The sequence below is a fragment of the Phytophthora parasitica genome, assembly GCF_000247585.1.
Source record: "Phytophthora parasitica INRA-310 unplaced genomic scaffold supercont2.17, whole genome shotgun sequence".
NCBI lineage: Eukaryota > Oomycota > Peronosporomycetes > Peronosporales > Peronosporaceae > Phytophthora > Phytophthora nicotianae.
In genome coordinates, this window is record NW_008649003.1 from 889,894 (window position 1) to 906,090 (window position 16,197).

General features: G+C 51.7%; 4 protein-coding genes across 5 annotated transcripts in view; 1 reads left to right on the top strand and 3 right to left on the bottom strand.

Annotated features, from left to right (window-relative positions):
• The first annotated feature begins 167 nt into the window (after positions 1-167).
• Positions 168-2,965, top strand: PPTG_09314 (hypothetical protein). Its single transcript, XM_008904224.1, has one exon. The coding sequence runs from the start codon at positions 263-265 to the stop codon at positions 2,873-2,875; it is 2,613 nt and encodes an 870-aa protein (XP_008902472.1). The 5' UTR covers positions 168-262; the 3' UTR covers positions 2,876-2,965.
• On the bottom strand, positions 2,848-11,990 carry PPTG_09315 (hypothetical protein). Its single transcript, XM_008904225.1, has one exon. It carries the CDS (start codon positions 11,953-11,955, stop codon positions 2,989-2,991), a length of 8,967 nt encoding a protein of 2,988 aa, XP_008902473.1. The 5' UTR covers positions 11,956-11,990; the 3' UTR covers positions 2,848-2,988.
• Positions 11,991-12,779: 789 nt separating this feature from the next.
• Positions 12,780-13,445, bottom strand: PPTG_09316 (hypothetical protein). Its single transcript, XM_008904226.1, has one exon. The coding sequence runs from the start codon at positions 13,431-13,433 to the stop codon at positions 12,816-12,818; it is 618 nt and encodes a 205-aa protein (XP_008902474.1). The 5' UTR covers positions 13,434-13,445; the 3' UTR covers positions 12,780-12,815.
• A 45-nt stretch (positions 13,446-13,490) lies between these two features.
• Positions 13,491-16,197, bottom strand: part of PPTG_22501 — a gene marked incomplete at its 3' end in the record, with an annotated part of 22,027 nt that continues 19,320 nt past the window's right edge. The window contains exon 7 of one of the 2 annotated variants that reach the window (XM_008904353.1): positions 13,491-16,155. In XM_008904353.1, the coding sequence (XP_008902601.1) occupies positions 13,576-16,155 (2,580 nt within the window). The remainder of the gene's footprint in view (positions 16,156-16,197) is intronic. The other variant, XM_008904354.1, reaches the window with a different exon arrangement.

Sequence of the window (16,197 nt, forward strand, 5' to 3'; positions counted from 1 at the left end):
GTTGAAGAGCATGTTGCTATTTAAATGTAGGGATACTCAGATCCGGTCTGATTCGGCTAATTCCTAATGTTTTGAATGGAATCAGCCGAAACAGACCAGATCTGAGTTTCCCTACATTTAAATAGTAATATGCTCTTTAACTGTCAAACATGTTCTTCAACGGGTGGAATCAGAAGTGCAGCCCCATAGTCAGTTCGCTGTTCGGACAACATCAAGTCCTTCAGTCCGACTCTTAGTCTCTGGGTCTTGCATCTCTCTACCGATGCCTTCCGTCGAGCCGCCCGTGACGCTGGACGCCGTGGTGGCCGACCCGCACCTTCACGCGCTGTTCCTGCAGCATCTCTCTGTCTCCGATTCGAAAGGATTCGCGCGTCTTCTCTTCCTCGTGAGCGTCGAGGAGTTCAAGAAAGTTTTCGCTTCCAACAAACCCTCGGAAGACCCCGAGGACGATGCACAGGCGCATCGCCGCCAATACGCCAGCAAGATCATCAGCAAATTCATGAGTCCCGACGCCTTTTTAGACATCGCATCCGAGAACCTTCGTATCCTCAACAAGTCGGTCTGGAGCTTCGGAAAACTACTACGGAACGATCTGATGCTGTACTCGGGGCTGGCAGCTAAGACGGACCTGTTCCAGGACGCCGAAGTGGCTGTAAAGAAGGCGCTTCAGCCTAGTTTCATGCAGTTCGCAGCTACGCCCGAGTTCATGGCGCTCGTGGCCAGTTCCAGAGTCACATACGTCGAGAATGACGACAGTACAGATGAAGAGCAGCTGGAAGAGAACTCTCCAGCTTCGGTTCCTGAGACGAGCGTGTCGTCGTCATCCCCCGTGTCCAGCACGTCTACTCAGGTCCGTAGACAACGCACAGCTACGACGTTCTTGACGTTGGAGCGTGTATTGGGCAACAGGAGATTGTGTAGCGTGTTCTGGGTCTTTTTGTTCAAGGAGCGAACACATGAACAGCTGAGTCTCTGGATGGACTTCAGGTATCAGCTATTGCCTATTCTCGACGACTTTATCCACGCAGCTCAGGACAGTGGAGAGGAAGAGCAGCAACAGGAGAATGACCACGAGGAACGACAGACTGGAGAGCTCATTGAGCAACTGCTTGTGGTTGGCAGTCGAATTGCCGCCAAATATCTTACTGCAAGTGCGAGCACGCGCGTGACGTTTGTCGGGGAGGCTGAGCAAGCACTACTGCGAGACTACGAGCTGCGTGTGGCCTGCTGTCTCGATGCTGGTAGCTTCTCGCTGGGTGACGCAGAGGAGCTCCTCGGAACTGTAGAACGCATCCAAACGGTCATTGAGGCCGACCTTAAGGTGAATCATTTTGTGCGCTTCATGGGAAGTGAATCGTTCAAGTCACTGGTTGCGTCTTACCAGAGTCGCTTGCTCAGCCCGTCCGGCTCCTCAAACGCAGTCGCGTCCACAGCATGCGATGACTCTAGCACAGCTTCCAACAGCAGCATGACTACGCTTCAAGAGCTGTTTCAGTGCATGAATGTGGCGTCACATCAGCCCCAGCGGGTACGGAGTAAATCCTTCACACTACGAGATCTCTTTCAAGGCCAGTTACGTGGTGAACCGCAGAGTAAATCGCTCATCAGCTCAGTGATGAGTTTCCGACTAGATGTGAATGATCGATCACACCCTGAGGTCGTCAAGGAAGTACTGCACAGCCTGGCAGACCACAGCGAGAGCAGCAGTGATCTGTATCACCATCACGCCATTCCGGACCATGTAGAAGCGTTTTTCCGCCCATCGGGAGCTGACGTCGTGCGTTCCACTACGCGTCCAGAGCCCTCACTTTTCCACATGACAATCGGAAATGCGGAGAAGGCGTTCTACGGTGCCTGTCTCACTCGATACGTCCCGCTGAATGACTCAAGCAAGCTAGGACCGCTGGAGCAAGTGTTGCAGGAGACTGAGGGTCTTGAGGTATACGTTCCAGCGGGACTTTGTATCATCAGTCGATATCCGATTCTTGACACACTCAAGCAACGTTTAGACTCACTTCACGCGGCGATGCAGGATGATGAAGCGTACCTCTCCGACGTAAATTGGTTGCCTTCCGCGGCGCAGATGGCCGAACTGCTTTCTCCATTCGACTTTGCTACTGTTACGGCTTCGCAAGATAATGTTACATCTCTTTCTGCGCTGGATAACTACGTGGACTTCAGTATGGAGGAGCTATTCAGCTGTCTATCTGTCGAGCACGTGGTTAGTTTGGTCACATGTATGCTTCTGGAAAGACAGGTTGTGCTTGTGAGCTCACGGTACTCAGTGCTCACATCTGTGGGCGAGACGTTGAAGAGCTTGATTGCCCCGCTGGAGTGGAGTCACGTGTTTGCGCCTATCCTGCCCAAGAGCATGCTTGAGTGCTTGCAATGTCCGACGCCATACCTGTTTGGCGTACACTCCAGTTATCGTGCAGAGTTGCGTGAAATGCTTGAGCGTGAAGGCTGTGGCGACGGCATTGTCGTAGTGGATCTGGATGCTGACACGATGAGTTCTCCAGGCCGGCCACAGCTCCCTGAATCTGTCCGTGGACCTCTCACGTCCCGACTGCTCCAGTTGCTTAAGCCTAAAGTTTTCTTCAGCGACTTCGTCCCCATGCTTAGCGGCAACTCGGAAAGTTCGCTCGCTCGCGGTTTCCCACAAGGCCATGTACGCTCGTGCTTCCGGGAAGCACTGGCGACTCTGCTACGCACAGTTGAAGAGTTCCGTTTCGTGCTGTCAGACGATTTTGACTACGTAGTGGTTTTTGACCGGATCGCATTCCTACGCCGCCTGCCCCCACGCGAACAATCCTTCTACCGTACCTTCCTGGAGACGCAGGTCTTCTCGCATGAGATTGCCTCTGTTGATATTTAAGCGGCACGATAAGTAGTTTAGATGCTCAATAAAAAATGCAAAAAAAAAGTAGATTGGCCATAGTACATCGTTGCCGTTTTGGTATCCTACAAGTGGCAAGTTACCTGGATTCCTTACATGATCCCGCAGGGTCCATTGGCGCGATCCTGGGACGAATTCTGGGCACGCAGAGCTGCAGCCGACGACGCATTTCCACTTCTGGTGAGATCGCGGAATTCAAAGTTGCGGCGGAGATAGCCGCGCAAGTGTCGGTGCTCCTTCTTCAACAACGTGATCGAGTCATCCAGCGACTGCTTCAGTGAGAGCATGGCAGCGGCGTCAGCAAGTGCTGCGGGTTGCTGGCCTGTACCGATCTCCGATTGACACTGCTGGAGCTGCTCACAAGCAACTTGCACACGGAAAGCAGCCTTTGAAACTCGCATCGCAGCGACATAAGCCGACGATCCCTTCAGCGAATGAGATTCTCTGCGAGTCACTGTGATGTCGCCTTGCTCGTATGCTGCCAAAACGCGTGACATGATCGCTTCACAACTAACTGTAAATTTCTCCAGCAAGCTCAAAAACAGTTCTTCATGACCACCACACTGCTGCACACCCAACGAATAGTCCACAGGATCGCCCTCGGGAATGACAATACTGGAAGGGTCCATGGTTCCACGAACTGCAGCGTCGCTCTCGGTGGTAGCACTCGCATGGTCGACGCTGGGAAGACCTCTGACCCCATTTCTGGCGGCCGGGCTACTGATATTCAGACGCTCTAACATCGCTGCAATCGGATCCCCTGCCAAGTGTTCGTCATAGCTCTTGTCCGAGTCAAACCGCTGCAAGGACAGCGGTGCGTTGGCATTTTGGCCGCCTTCAGTTACTGCCCTGGATCGTGCACTCTTCGAAACAGAATTGGGCGACATCGGCTGCTGAGAAGACGTAGACGCTGGCGCTGAGTCCTTTTTGCTGCCCATGAAAGGCGGGTGGCTCCACAAAGTCGGGTTACTGTGAGACGACACGTGATCCGCAGTCTCCGCGCCTTCCAGCGGTTTGTCCTTCATGTTTGGCAACGTCGCAGACGTTTTGTTGATTTGCTTCCAGTCAGGAATGTCAACGATCGCACCTCCAGTATCACGCTGAAGCGTCAAAAGGCCGCTGGAGCGTGTGCTGTTCCCGACCGAAGAGCCCAGGCTAAAGATCGACGTCGTAGGTACTGCAGTGCGCACGGTGGGTCCAACCTGGCGTCGGATTGCCATCGGATCATCCAGCTCCAAATTCGAGATTGCGCGCGCAAGATCAAGTTGCTGCATGTGACGAGAGGCGGGGGCAAGTCTTGAGCTCGGTTCTGGCGGATTGATGAACAAGTCTCCTTCGTCGTCAACCTGGCTGTCGAAGGATGGGCGCGGGGTGGGTGATGTTGTAGGATATGACATCGGCACAACGTCTAGGTCATCCCCACCACGGTCTTTCGACGAGGATGGAGAAGAGATAGACAAAGTAGGAGCTGACGCAGCAACGCTCGCACCTTCGGAACTTGCACGAGGGTAGTCGTCCGATCCAGCAACTGAAACGGTAGACGTTTTGGAACCGAGGTACCGAACGCGCATCCACTGACGAATGGCCTTGAGCAAACTGTTCTTCGAGATGGGCTTTACCATGAACTCGTCCATACCTGACCCCAAGCATTTCTGCCGGTCTCCACTCATGGCGTAGGCCGTCAGTCCAAGAACAGGAATACGTGGCAGGTCGTTTTCACGCTCGAATTGACGGATTGCCTTCGTAGCGGTGTACCCATCCATGACGGGCATCTCACAGTCCATGAAGATAAGATCAAACTTGGTATGGTTCTCCGTGTAAGCCTTCAACGCATCCCGACCATTCACTTCCCACTGCAGTAGGTGGTCCGCTTCCTGAAGGAAGCACTTCACCACCTCCCAATTGAATTCATTGTCTTCCGCAACCAATATTCTCGCCTGTCTTGGAATCACAACCTTCGCATTGTTAGCGGCATTCACCGCAGCTGCACTTACCGCACTGTCGCTCGAGTTCACGTTCGATGTATCCACATTAGGAGATGCAGCACCAGATGCGTCGGTAAGCAAATCATTAGCCGCGTAGAATAACCCCTTCGCATCCATATCATCGAGCAAGCGAACCACCACAGTGAAGTAAAAGTTACTGCCAACATCCAGCTCACTATCAACACCAATTTGACCATCCATGAGCTCCGCAAGTTGCTTGCAGATTGCTAGACCCAAGCCAGAACCTGTCGGATTGTTCTGGCGAGTGCGTTCCAGCTTCGTAAATAGAGAAAACAGACGCATCTTTTCCTCTGCATCCATACCAATACCTGTATCGATGACTTGGAACAACAGTTTCTTGAATGCCTTTGGAAGTTCTGGGGTGTATACAACGCTGCATGTGACTGTAATTGAGCCTTCGTTCGTGAACTTGATAGCGTTCGACAACAAATTCAGTAGCACTTGACGCAGTCGCACAACATCGCCGATAGCAACCTTCGGCACATTATCATCACACTTGAGCTCAAGCTTCAGTCCGCGTTCTCGGGCCTTGAACTTGAAAATCTCGATCGAATAATCCAACAGCTCGTGCATCTGGAATGGTGCAGCAGAGATCTCAAGGTGCCCTGCTTCAATCTTCGATAAATCCAAGATGTCATTGATGAGATTCAGGAGAAGGGATCCCGACACGTATGCCATGTGCACATATCGCTCCGGTGCCTTGTCCAGAGGCTGTTCCTTCAGAAGTTCCAACATGCCTAGTACACCGTTCAGCGGCGTTCGCAGCTCGTGACTGAACGAAGCCAAGAAATTCACCTTAGCTGCCTCCATGTGCTTCCTCGCAGTATAATCCTGTCCAACACCAATCACACCACGGATGTTTCCGTGCATATCCTTCTTACTCGATGCGTTCACAAGAAGCAGTAGGAATACGCCGCGCTTGGTTGTCATCGGAAGCTCCATCTCACCAACGTCGATACCGATCAGCGCTTGGTTTAGCAATTGTCGAACCTGTTGTCTGCTTTCCGGGATGATAAACGTGTGCACCAGCGAAAGACCCAACACGCTCGACTTGTGGTAGCCAGTAATCTCCTCGATCTTCTGGTTCCATTCGTTGATACAACCGTTTGTATCGATACCAAAGATTGGAGCGTTTGCTGTATCAATCAGACGGAAGTACTCATGCTCTTGAGCAATGCGATCCGTGATATCCTGACCGATACCCACAACACCAACAATATTACCATTCAAGTCGTACCGCGGCGTCGCGTTCAGCAAGATCTCGATTCTCGTGCCCGGACGGGTAATCAGCGGGAACTCGAAGTTCGCGGTTTCCACTCCTGTTAGGGCTTGAGACAGCACCTCAGCCACAATAGGTCGGAACTCGGGGGAAATAAACGTCTCCACAAGGTTCTCGCCCATGACTTCACCGATAGAATAATTCGTGATCTGAGCAGCCTTTCTGTTCCAGATATTCACGCACATGTTGGCATCCACACCAAAGATCGGAGCATTCGCAGTATCAATCAAACGGCTGTACTCCTGCTCCTGAGCAATACGCTCCGTAATATCTTGGCCAATACCAACCATGCCCTTCACTTCACCGTGCTCGTTGTACCGCGGTGTAGCGTTCAGCAAGATCTCAACACGCCGACCAGCCTTCGTGATAAGCGGGAACTCGAAGTTCGCAGTCTCAAAACCCTCGAACGCCTTCTCGAGAACACTCCGCACTGGCACCTTATACTCCTCTGAGATGAACTCGGCAACCAAATCCTTGCCCAACACATCTTGGTTCGTGTACTGCATGATATCGGCAGCCTTACGGTTCCAAATGTTCACGCGGCCGTTGGAGTCAACACCAAAAATCGGAGCATTGGCCGTATCAATTAGGCGACTGTACTCTTGTTCCTGTGCAATACGGTCAGTGATATCCTGGCCAATTCCAACCATGCCAATCACTTCCCCATGTTCATTGAACCTCGAAGTTGCATTCAGCAAAATCTCCACTCGCCTCCCTGCTTTAGTCATCAATGGGAACTCGAAGTTGGCTGTTTCAACTCCTTCTAGCGCCTTCGATAGAACGAGACCAACAGCCTCACGGTAGTCTTCGGTGATGAATTTCTCCACGAGATTCTCACCCATCACATCGGCAGGTGAATGCTGTGTGATTTCAGCTGCCTTCTTGTTCCAGATATTTACGCGACCATCACCGTCTACACCGAAAATCGGGGCGTTAGCCGAATCGATCAGTCTTGCATACTCTTGCTCTTGAGCAATGCGGTCAGTAATGTCCTGGCCGATACCAACGACACCAACAATGCGTCCGTGCTGATCAAAGCGAGCAGTTGCGTTAAGCAGGATGTTTAGCTTTCGACCAGTCTTGGTGATCACTGGGACTTCAAAGCTCGCAGTCTCGTTTCCCTGCAAAGCATTCGACATGATCTCGTACACAATTGCCTGGTATTCCGGAGCAATGAACGTCTCCACATACTTCTCTCCTAGAACTTCTTCGGCTGCGTAGTTCGTGATCTGTGCTGCCTTGTTGTTCAGAATATTTACGCACATATTCGCATCGATGCCGAAAATCGGGGCATTTGCCGTATCGATAAGTCGGCTGTACTCTTGTTCCTGCGCAATACGATCGGTAATATCCTGACCAATGCCGACCATTCCCATCACTTCACCTTGCTCATTGTAACGAGGTGTTGCGTTCAAAAGAATTTCCACACGTCGACCAGCCTTCGTAATCAGCGGAAACTCGAAGTTAGCGGTCTCCACGCCCTCAAACGCCTTCTCCAGAACACATCGAACGGCCACGCGATATTCTTCCGAGATAAACTTCGCCACGAGATCCTCTCCAAGCACATCTTCAGTCGTGTACTGCATAATATCAGCTGCCTTCCGATTCCAAATATTCACCAGACCATTCGAGTCGACGCCGAAAATGGGGGCGTTAGCTGTGTCAATGAGACGCATGTATTCCTTCTCCTGTGCGATACGATCAGTAATATCCTGTCCAATACCAACCATCCCGATAACTTCACCGTGTTCGTTGTTCCTCGGTGTAGCATTCAACAAAATTTCCACACGCCGACCAGACTTCGTCACCAACGGGAACTCGAAATTCGCCGTCTCGACGCCTTCCAGTGCCTTCGACAACACAAGTCCTACCGCTTCGCGGTAATCCTCCGTGATAAATTTCTCTACCAGATTCTCACCCATAACGTCCGTCGGCGTGTATTGCGTGATTTCCGCCGCCTTCTTATTCCAAATATTAACGAGACCATTTGCATCGACGCCAAAAATTGGGGCATTTGCAGAGTCAATGAGTCTCGCGTATTCCTCTTGTTGCGCAATACGATCAGTTATGTCTTGGCCAATACCCACCGCGCCAACAATGCGGCCATGCTGGTCAAAGCGAGCGGTAGCGTTAAGCAAAATATTCAGCTTTCGCCCCGTTTTCGTAATCACTGGCACTTCGAAGCTTGCCGTTTCATCCCCATGCAATGCCTTCGACATGATGTCATAAACGATAGCCTGATACTCAGGAGCGATAAACGTCTCCACGTACTTCTCTCCCAGTACTTCTTCGACGGCAAAATTGGTGATCTGAGCAGCTTTCTTGTTCAAAATGTTCACGCACATGTTAGCATCCACACCAAAGATCGGAGCATTGGCAGTATCGATCAAACGGCTATATTCTTGCTCCTGAGCGATACGGTCGGTGATGTCCTGGCCAATGCCCACCATACCCATCACATCACCTTGCTCGTTATAGCGCGGGGTAGCATTCAGCAGAATCTCCACACGCCGGCCAGCCTTGGTAATCAAGGGAAACTCGAAGTTGGCCGTCTCCACACCTTCAAATGCCTTCTCCAGCACACTACGGACAGGCACTTTGTACTCTTCGGAAATAAACTCGGCAACCAGATCCTCACCAAGCACATCTTCCGTTGTGTACTGCATGATGTCCGCTGCCTTCCGATTCCAGATATTTACTAGTCCGTTGGAGTCAACACCAAAAATGGGAGCATTCGCTGTGTCGATGAGGCGCATGTACTCCTTCTCTTGCGCAATACGATCCGTGATATCTTGGCCAATTCCGACCATACCCATCACCTCGCCGTGTTCATTGTAACGCGGAGTAGCGTTCAATAGGATCTCTACTCGCCGGCCTGACTTCGTAATTAACGGAAACTCGAAGTTCGCAGTCTCCACACCTTCAAACGCCTTCTCTAACACGCTGCGGACAGGAACCTTGTACTCTTCCGAAATGAATTCTGCAACAAGATCCTTGCCCAACACATCCACGTCCGTGTACTGCGTGATATTAGCTGCTTTCCGATTCCAGATATTTACGCGTCCATCAGAATCCACTCCAAAAATCGGGGCGTTAGCCGTATCAATCAGCCTCATGTACTCTTGCTCCTGCGCAATACGGTCCGTGATGTCTTGGCCGATACCGACCATGCCGATCACTGCTCCATGTTCATTGTACCGTGGCGTTGCATTCAGCAAGATTTCAATGCGGCGGCCTGTTTTCGTGATCAATGGGAATTCGAAATTCGCTGTTTCAACACCATTTAGAGCTTCAGATAGCACGTAACTCACAGCCTCTTGGTAGTCGTACGTGATGAACTTTTCGACAAGGTGCTCACCCATGACCGCATCGGCTGGATATTGCATAATCTCCGCAGCCTTTTTGTTCCAGATATTCACACGCCCTTCGGAGTCGACTCCAAAAATCGGGGCGTTAGCAGTGTCAATTAAGCGAATGAGCTCCTGCTCTTGTGCGATTCGTTCGGTAATATCCTGGCCAATGCCCACTACACCAAAAATTTGTCCAAGTTCATCGTATCTAGGAGTCGCATTCAGCAAGATCTCAACTCGGCGCCCAGTCTTCGTGATAAGCGGAAAATCAAAGTTGTTTGTCTGCTCACCTTCCAAAGCTCTTTGAAGCTCCAATTCAACCGTGGCACGGTGCTCTTCTGCAACAAAGCGGTTGACTAGATCCTTGCCCATGACTTCTTCGGCGGAGTATTGAGTGATTTCTGCTGCTTTTAGATTCCAAATGTTCACTAGGCCGTCCCGATCAACACCAAAGATCGGGGCATTTGCCGAATGGATAAGACGATTGGTTTCCTTTTCCTGGGCCATACGAATCGTAATATCTTGGCCGATACCAACTACGCCAATCACAACTCCCTTCTCATTGTAGCGTGGAGTGGCATTCAGCAGAATCTCTACACGACGGCCGTCCTTCGTGATCAACGGGAACTCAAAGTTTGCTGTTTCTTGTCCCTCCAGCGCTTGGGATAGGACTGTCCACACTGCTTCTCTGAAATCCTCCGGAATGAAGTTCTCGACCAAGTTCGCCCCGAGCACCTCTTCGTTTGGGTACTGTGTCGTGTCGGCGGCTTTTTTATTCCAAATGTTCACACAACCATTCGCATCCACACCAAAAATTGGAGCGTTGGCTGTGTCAATAAGCCGTGTATACTCCTGCTCTTGAGCACGTCTGTCTGTAATGTCCTGGCCGATACCCACTGCCCCACAAATGTTGCCAAAGTGATCGTACTTCGGAGTCGCGTTCAACAAAATATCCAATCGCCGTCCGCTTTTCGTGATCAGCGGAAAGTCAAAGTTAGCCGTACCCTTTCCCTCCAAAGCTTTCGAGAAAACCTTAGCAACGGCATCTCGGTAGTCCTCCGATATAAACTTGAACAATTCCTGCCCAATTGTGTCTTCGTTCGTATATTCGGTAATCGCGGCAGCCTTCTTATTCCATATTATCACCTCGTAATTGCAATCTACGCCGAAAATGGGTGCGTTTGCTGTGTCAATCAGTCGGCTGTACTCCTTCTCTTGGATAATACGATCCGTGATATCCTGTCCGATTCCAACAACGCCTACAAGTTTCCCAGTGTGATCGTATCGTGGTGTAGCATTCAGCAGAATCTCCACTTTCCGGCCAGTCTTGGTGACCAAGGGGAACTCGAAATTTGCCGTTTCAGTTCCTTGAAAGGCACTCTGGAACACAGCAGCAACCGCAGGTCTAAACTCTTCGGATATCAGCGTCTCCACCAGGTCAACGCCCATAACTTCATCGGGCGAGTACTCACTAATCTGCGACGCCTTGGCGTTGAAAATCACCACTCGACCTTCTGTATCCACACCAAAGATCGGCGCATTGGCCGTCTCGATCAGCTTCCTGTACTCCATCTCCTTGGTGTTTCTCTCCGTCACATCCTGTCCAATTGCGACTACACCCATCACAGAGCCCAGCGTATCAAACCTCGGCGTTAAGCACAGCACAATCTCGACTCTTGACCCTCTTGCTGTCACCAAGGGCAACTCGAAATCTGCGCCTGGAATACCCGTTAGCGCCTGGTCAATCTTCTCTGAGACGATCTTCCTGAAGCTCTCGTCTACAACGGGTAGTAGCGGTTCGCCCAGCATATCAACACTGGCATAGCCCGTCATGGACGCAGTTTTGGAGTTCCACACGGTGATATTTCCCTCCTTGTCCAGCTCAATGATGGGCGCGTTGGCCTGCATCATAACGGTGGCATACTGCTTCTCCTGAATGGCCCACTCCGTCACATCCTGCCCGACGCCATAGACGCCCACACATGTGCCGTCTTCAGCCAACAGCGGTGTCATGTTAGTCAGTACTTGGGCATTGCGGCCCTTGGTGTTCCTCAGGGGGATACGCAGCTCCAGCTCCGGCCGTTTGTCTTCAATACAGGCCTCGATGGTCTCTCTGATCTCCTGCTTGCGCTGCTTGCCGTATACAAAGTCTGAGATGAGGCGGCCAATGACTCGATCGGCCTCGAAGCCCGTGATGTCCTCCATGCGCGGGTTCCAGAGCGCCACGCGACCGTCGGTGCGGACTCCCAGAGCTGGCGCGTTGGCGTCGTTTAGCATGCGAAACAGCTCCTGTACTCGTGGCCACGCGACGTCAGAGGTCTCGCTATCATCTTGTATACCCTCTTCGTGTGGTGGCGGCGCCGGTGGCATGTCCGGCGTGGTGCTGGACGCCCGGCGACTGCGCTTTCCCTTCGACGGCGCCATGGCGGTATAATGCGGAATGGGAGTGATTGTCCCCAACCCCAAAAGGGAAACTTTTGTGAAGGAGAGTTGTATGGGAGTTTGTATGGGTTACGTCCCTGTCGTAAGTGGTACGTGCTTGCCTTTGGCCGCGTCTTTAGCCCAAGAAAGTATCGTTTTTGATGGGCAAGAAGCACTGCAAGTTTGCAGTGCAACATGCACGAAAGAAATGTCGATTAGAGCGATGGCATCAAGTTCATTACGGTTAAGGAGACGCATGCGCGAAGGCGCCTGTAGTACGCTACAGCTAAACAATCAGTGCTGAGAAGAGAATAATGTTGGTGGTGGGTGCTGGTTGATGGATGCTCGCCCCTCGTCGTTGCGGCCGATGGGTTCTCCGTGAAAACTTCTTAGCAACTGTTGGCTCCGCAGCAGCTCCAGGGAAGGAAATAGTCGTACCAACGGCAGCCCTTGATTTTGGTGTTCGCTTCGTAGAGCGGATTGATGTCGTCCGCGCTTGCTGACCCGGATTCCAGCAGACGATCGCTTCGCAGGAGTTGCGACGAAGTTGAGTCCTTGTCAGCGAGGTTGGCATTCGCAGGGTCGAGGATGAGCGCAGCGAGCGCGAGAGTGACGGCGAGCTGCTTGAACATCGTGATGGTTTGTGGTGATGGTAGTTGTTGGTCTTGAGTAGTTGGAGGCGAATTTGCGAATGAACTGCAGTGAGGAACGTCTTCGGAGGCGTGAATCTAGCTCATTTCCCGAGGAGATCACAAGCAAGTGCTGGCGCGTTCAAAGGGCTCAAACACGATAACAGATCGCTGTCACTTGTCACCACAACTGAAAATCTGCCAACTAGATTGACGATTGCGCCAACTTTTGCATTAATGTGTCACTTGATTGACTACAGTCCTGAATAACGAGTGAAATGCCTCCGTGATACTCACACCAGTGCATGCAGACGTCTCGAAGTACTCGAATCCCTTGGCCTGAGCGTATGCCCTAGCTTCATCTTCGGAGACGACCCGAGGGCGGTCGACTTTGTTGCCACACAGAATGCATGGAAATTTTCCCGCGCCAAACTTGGCAGCTTCTCGCAACCAGCTATCGAGAGACTCGAAGCTCTTCCTCGAAGACACGTCGAACATGAGGACCCCTCCTTGAGTGTCCTTGTAGAACTCGTTCCGCACCTCCACGTACTCCGGCAAGCCCGATAGATCCCAAAAGTTTACACGCACCTCAGCACCATTGACCATCACAGGTTTAACACCATAGTCAATGCCGATGGTTGAGATGTACTTGCTCACGAACTTTTCTTCGCAGTAGCGCTTAATCACGCAGCTCTTACCGACCCCGCTCTCCCCCATCGAGATAATCTTAACTCGTAGAGCACTCGGTCGGCTGCTGTCCTGGTTGTCATCGCTGTTGTCAAAGCTGAGCGAGTTGCCACCAAACAGCCCTGTCAACTTGTCCCCATTATCACTCAAAAGTCGTCTCGACATGGTATATTCCTCTGTGCTATCTAATAATGCCGACTTCCAAGAGTTTCCTTATGCACAAAAGAAAACAATCTGTATTTCATAAATTTACTCATCGACATCTACAATTTCAAGAAGCTACATGTATGGATAGTTGTATTTGTTCTCACATGACGCAGCATGGGCCATTTGGCTTGTCTTCGTCAGGCTGGTGGCCTGAAGTAACTTGGGACGGACCAGCTTGAGTCTTGAACTCGAAGTTGCGTCGAAGGTATCCACGCAGCAGTTTCTGTTCCTTTCTGAGCAATCGGACGGAGTCGTCCACGATCTGCTTCGCGGCCAGGGTATCGGAGCCTTCACCGGTTGCCTGCTGTGCCATCAAGTGTTCATACGCGACTTGGACGCGGAAGGCACACTTGGATACACGAAGAGCAGCGACGTAAGCCGACGATCCCTTGAGTGAATGCGCTTCACGACGAGCAGTGACGAAGTCGTTGCGTTCGTGAGCCTCCATGACCCGGTTCGTGATGGCCTCCGAAGTCGTTGCAAACTTCTCCAGAAGAGTTAAGAAGAGCTCTTCGTGTCCTCCGCACTGATCCACTCCCAAGCTGTAGTTCACGGGGTCTCCTTCCGGGATTTCGATGCTCATCGGGTCGATTGAGTGGGACACAGCAGCCTCTCCCTGAGCAGGAGTAATAGTATCCTCAACTGGTGTATCATCTTCCACCGAGCTACCAGTTTCCATGCGTTCCAACACAGAAGGCATGCTGCTGCCAATGCTGCTAAGCCCAGTTCTGCTTGGATGGCTCGATTCCAGTTCTTCGTGGAAGCTGACCTTCTTCTTAGGGGCGAGACCGGACCAGGATTGTGGTCGTCCTGTGGGAAGGTCCTTCGTATTGAACGGCGGGTGGCTCCAGAGTGTTGGGTTTGTTGTCAATGGGGAGCGCGATCCATGTTGGAATGGGCTATTCGTTACGCCAGTGAATGGAGTCTTCGTGTAAGGGAGCGTAGTCGACGTCTCGGTTGGCTTCTCAGGTTCAGGAGGACTTGCTGTTGAAGCCCCGCTTGTGTTTCGGGATAATCTCAGCACGTCTGGTAGATCATTCGTACTTGTCTGTCGTGCAGTGTTGTTCACGGAGGGCCCCAAGCTGAAGATTGACGTTGTCGGAGTAGCAGTCCGAACCGCCCGGCCACTTTGAAGACCAATCGACATGGGATCGTCCAGCTCCAGATTCGAGATCGCCTGTGCTAGATCCAGCTGCTGCATGTGGCGAGATGCAGGCGCAAGTCTGGCGGTCGATACTGCATCCATGAGCGTAACGTCTTCCAGGTCGCTATCAAACGATGGCATTGGAGTTGGGGCGCCTGGAGATGGCGCAGGAATCCTCATAGGGCTTTTAGCAGTAGGACGGGGGCCGTTGCGCAGGGTCACAGGTTGGCCCGTGGCACCTGGTGCCTGTACGACAGCTCCGAGAGCAGCGTTATGTTGGCCCAGATAACGGATACGCATCCACTGCCGGATAGCCTTACGAAGGCTCAGCTTCGAGATGGGCTTCACCATAAACTCATCCATACCACAGTCGAGACACTTCTGTCGATCGCCACTCATCGCGTACGCAGTCAATCCGAGAATCGGGATGCGAGGAAGGTTGTGCTTGAGTTCAAATTCGCGGATCGCGTTCGTAGCAGTGTAACCATCCATGATGGGCATTTCGCAATCCATGAAGACCAGGTCAAACTCCGTGTGGTTTTCGCTATAAGCCTTCACTGCATCGCGGCCATTCACTTCCCATTGAAGCAGGTGATCATCCTGCTGCAGGAAACATTTCACCACTTCCCAGTTGAACTCGTTATCTTCTACAACCAGAATACGCGCCTGCTTCGGAACCTCCGCACGCACAGTTGCATTTTCGCCGTTTTCACCAGCACGCACACCACCATTAGGCGAGAGCAACGCCGTGGAGGGGTCCAGGAAGTCCTCCGAGGAATAGTAAGCGTGCTTGGGGTCCACCTCGTCAATCAATCGCACCACCACTGTAAAGAAGAAATTGCTGCCAACGCCCAGTTCACTGTCAACATCAATAGAACCATCCATAAGTTCTGCGAGCTGCTTGCAAATGGCAAGACCCAGTCCTGAGCCGGTAGGATTGTTCTGTCGAGTGCGTTCCAGCTTCGTAAACAGAGAAAAAAGGCGCATTTTCTCCTCAGCATCCATGCCAATTCCTGTATCGATAACTTGGAATAACAGCTTCTTGAACTGAGGCGGTAACTCCGGAGAGTGGACGACGCTGCATGCGACAGTAATCGAGCCTTCATTCGTAAACTTGATCGCGTTCGACAACAAGTTGAGCAGCACTTGACGCAGTCGCACAACATCTCCGATCACTGCCTTTGGCACGTTGTCACCGCACTTCAGCTCAAGCTTCAGTCCACGTTCTTTAGCCTTGAACTTAAAGATTTCAATCGAATAGTCCAGCAAGTCGTGCATCTGGAACGGCGCCGTCGAGATTTCTAGATGTCCAGCCTCAATCTTCGACAAGTCCAAGATGTCGTTGATCAGGTTCAGAAGAAGAGATCCCGACACGTATGCCATGTGCACATATCGCTCGATAGATTTATCCAGAGGCTGTTCCTTCAGAAGTTCCAACATGCCTAGTACACCGTTCAGCGGCGTTCGCAGCTCGTGACTGAATGAAGCCAAGAAATTCACCTTAGCTGCCTCCATGTGCTTCCTCGCAGTATAATCCTGTCCAACACCAATCACACCACGGATGTTTCCGTGCATATC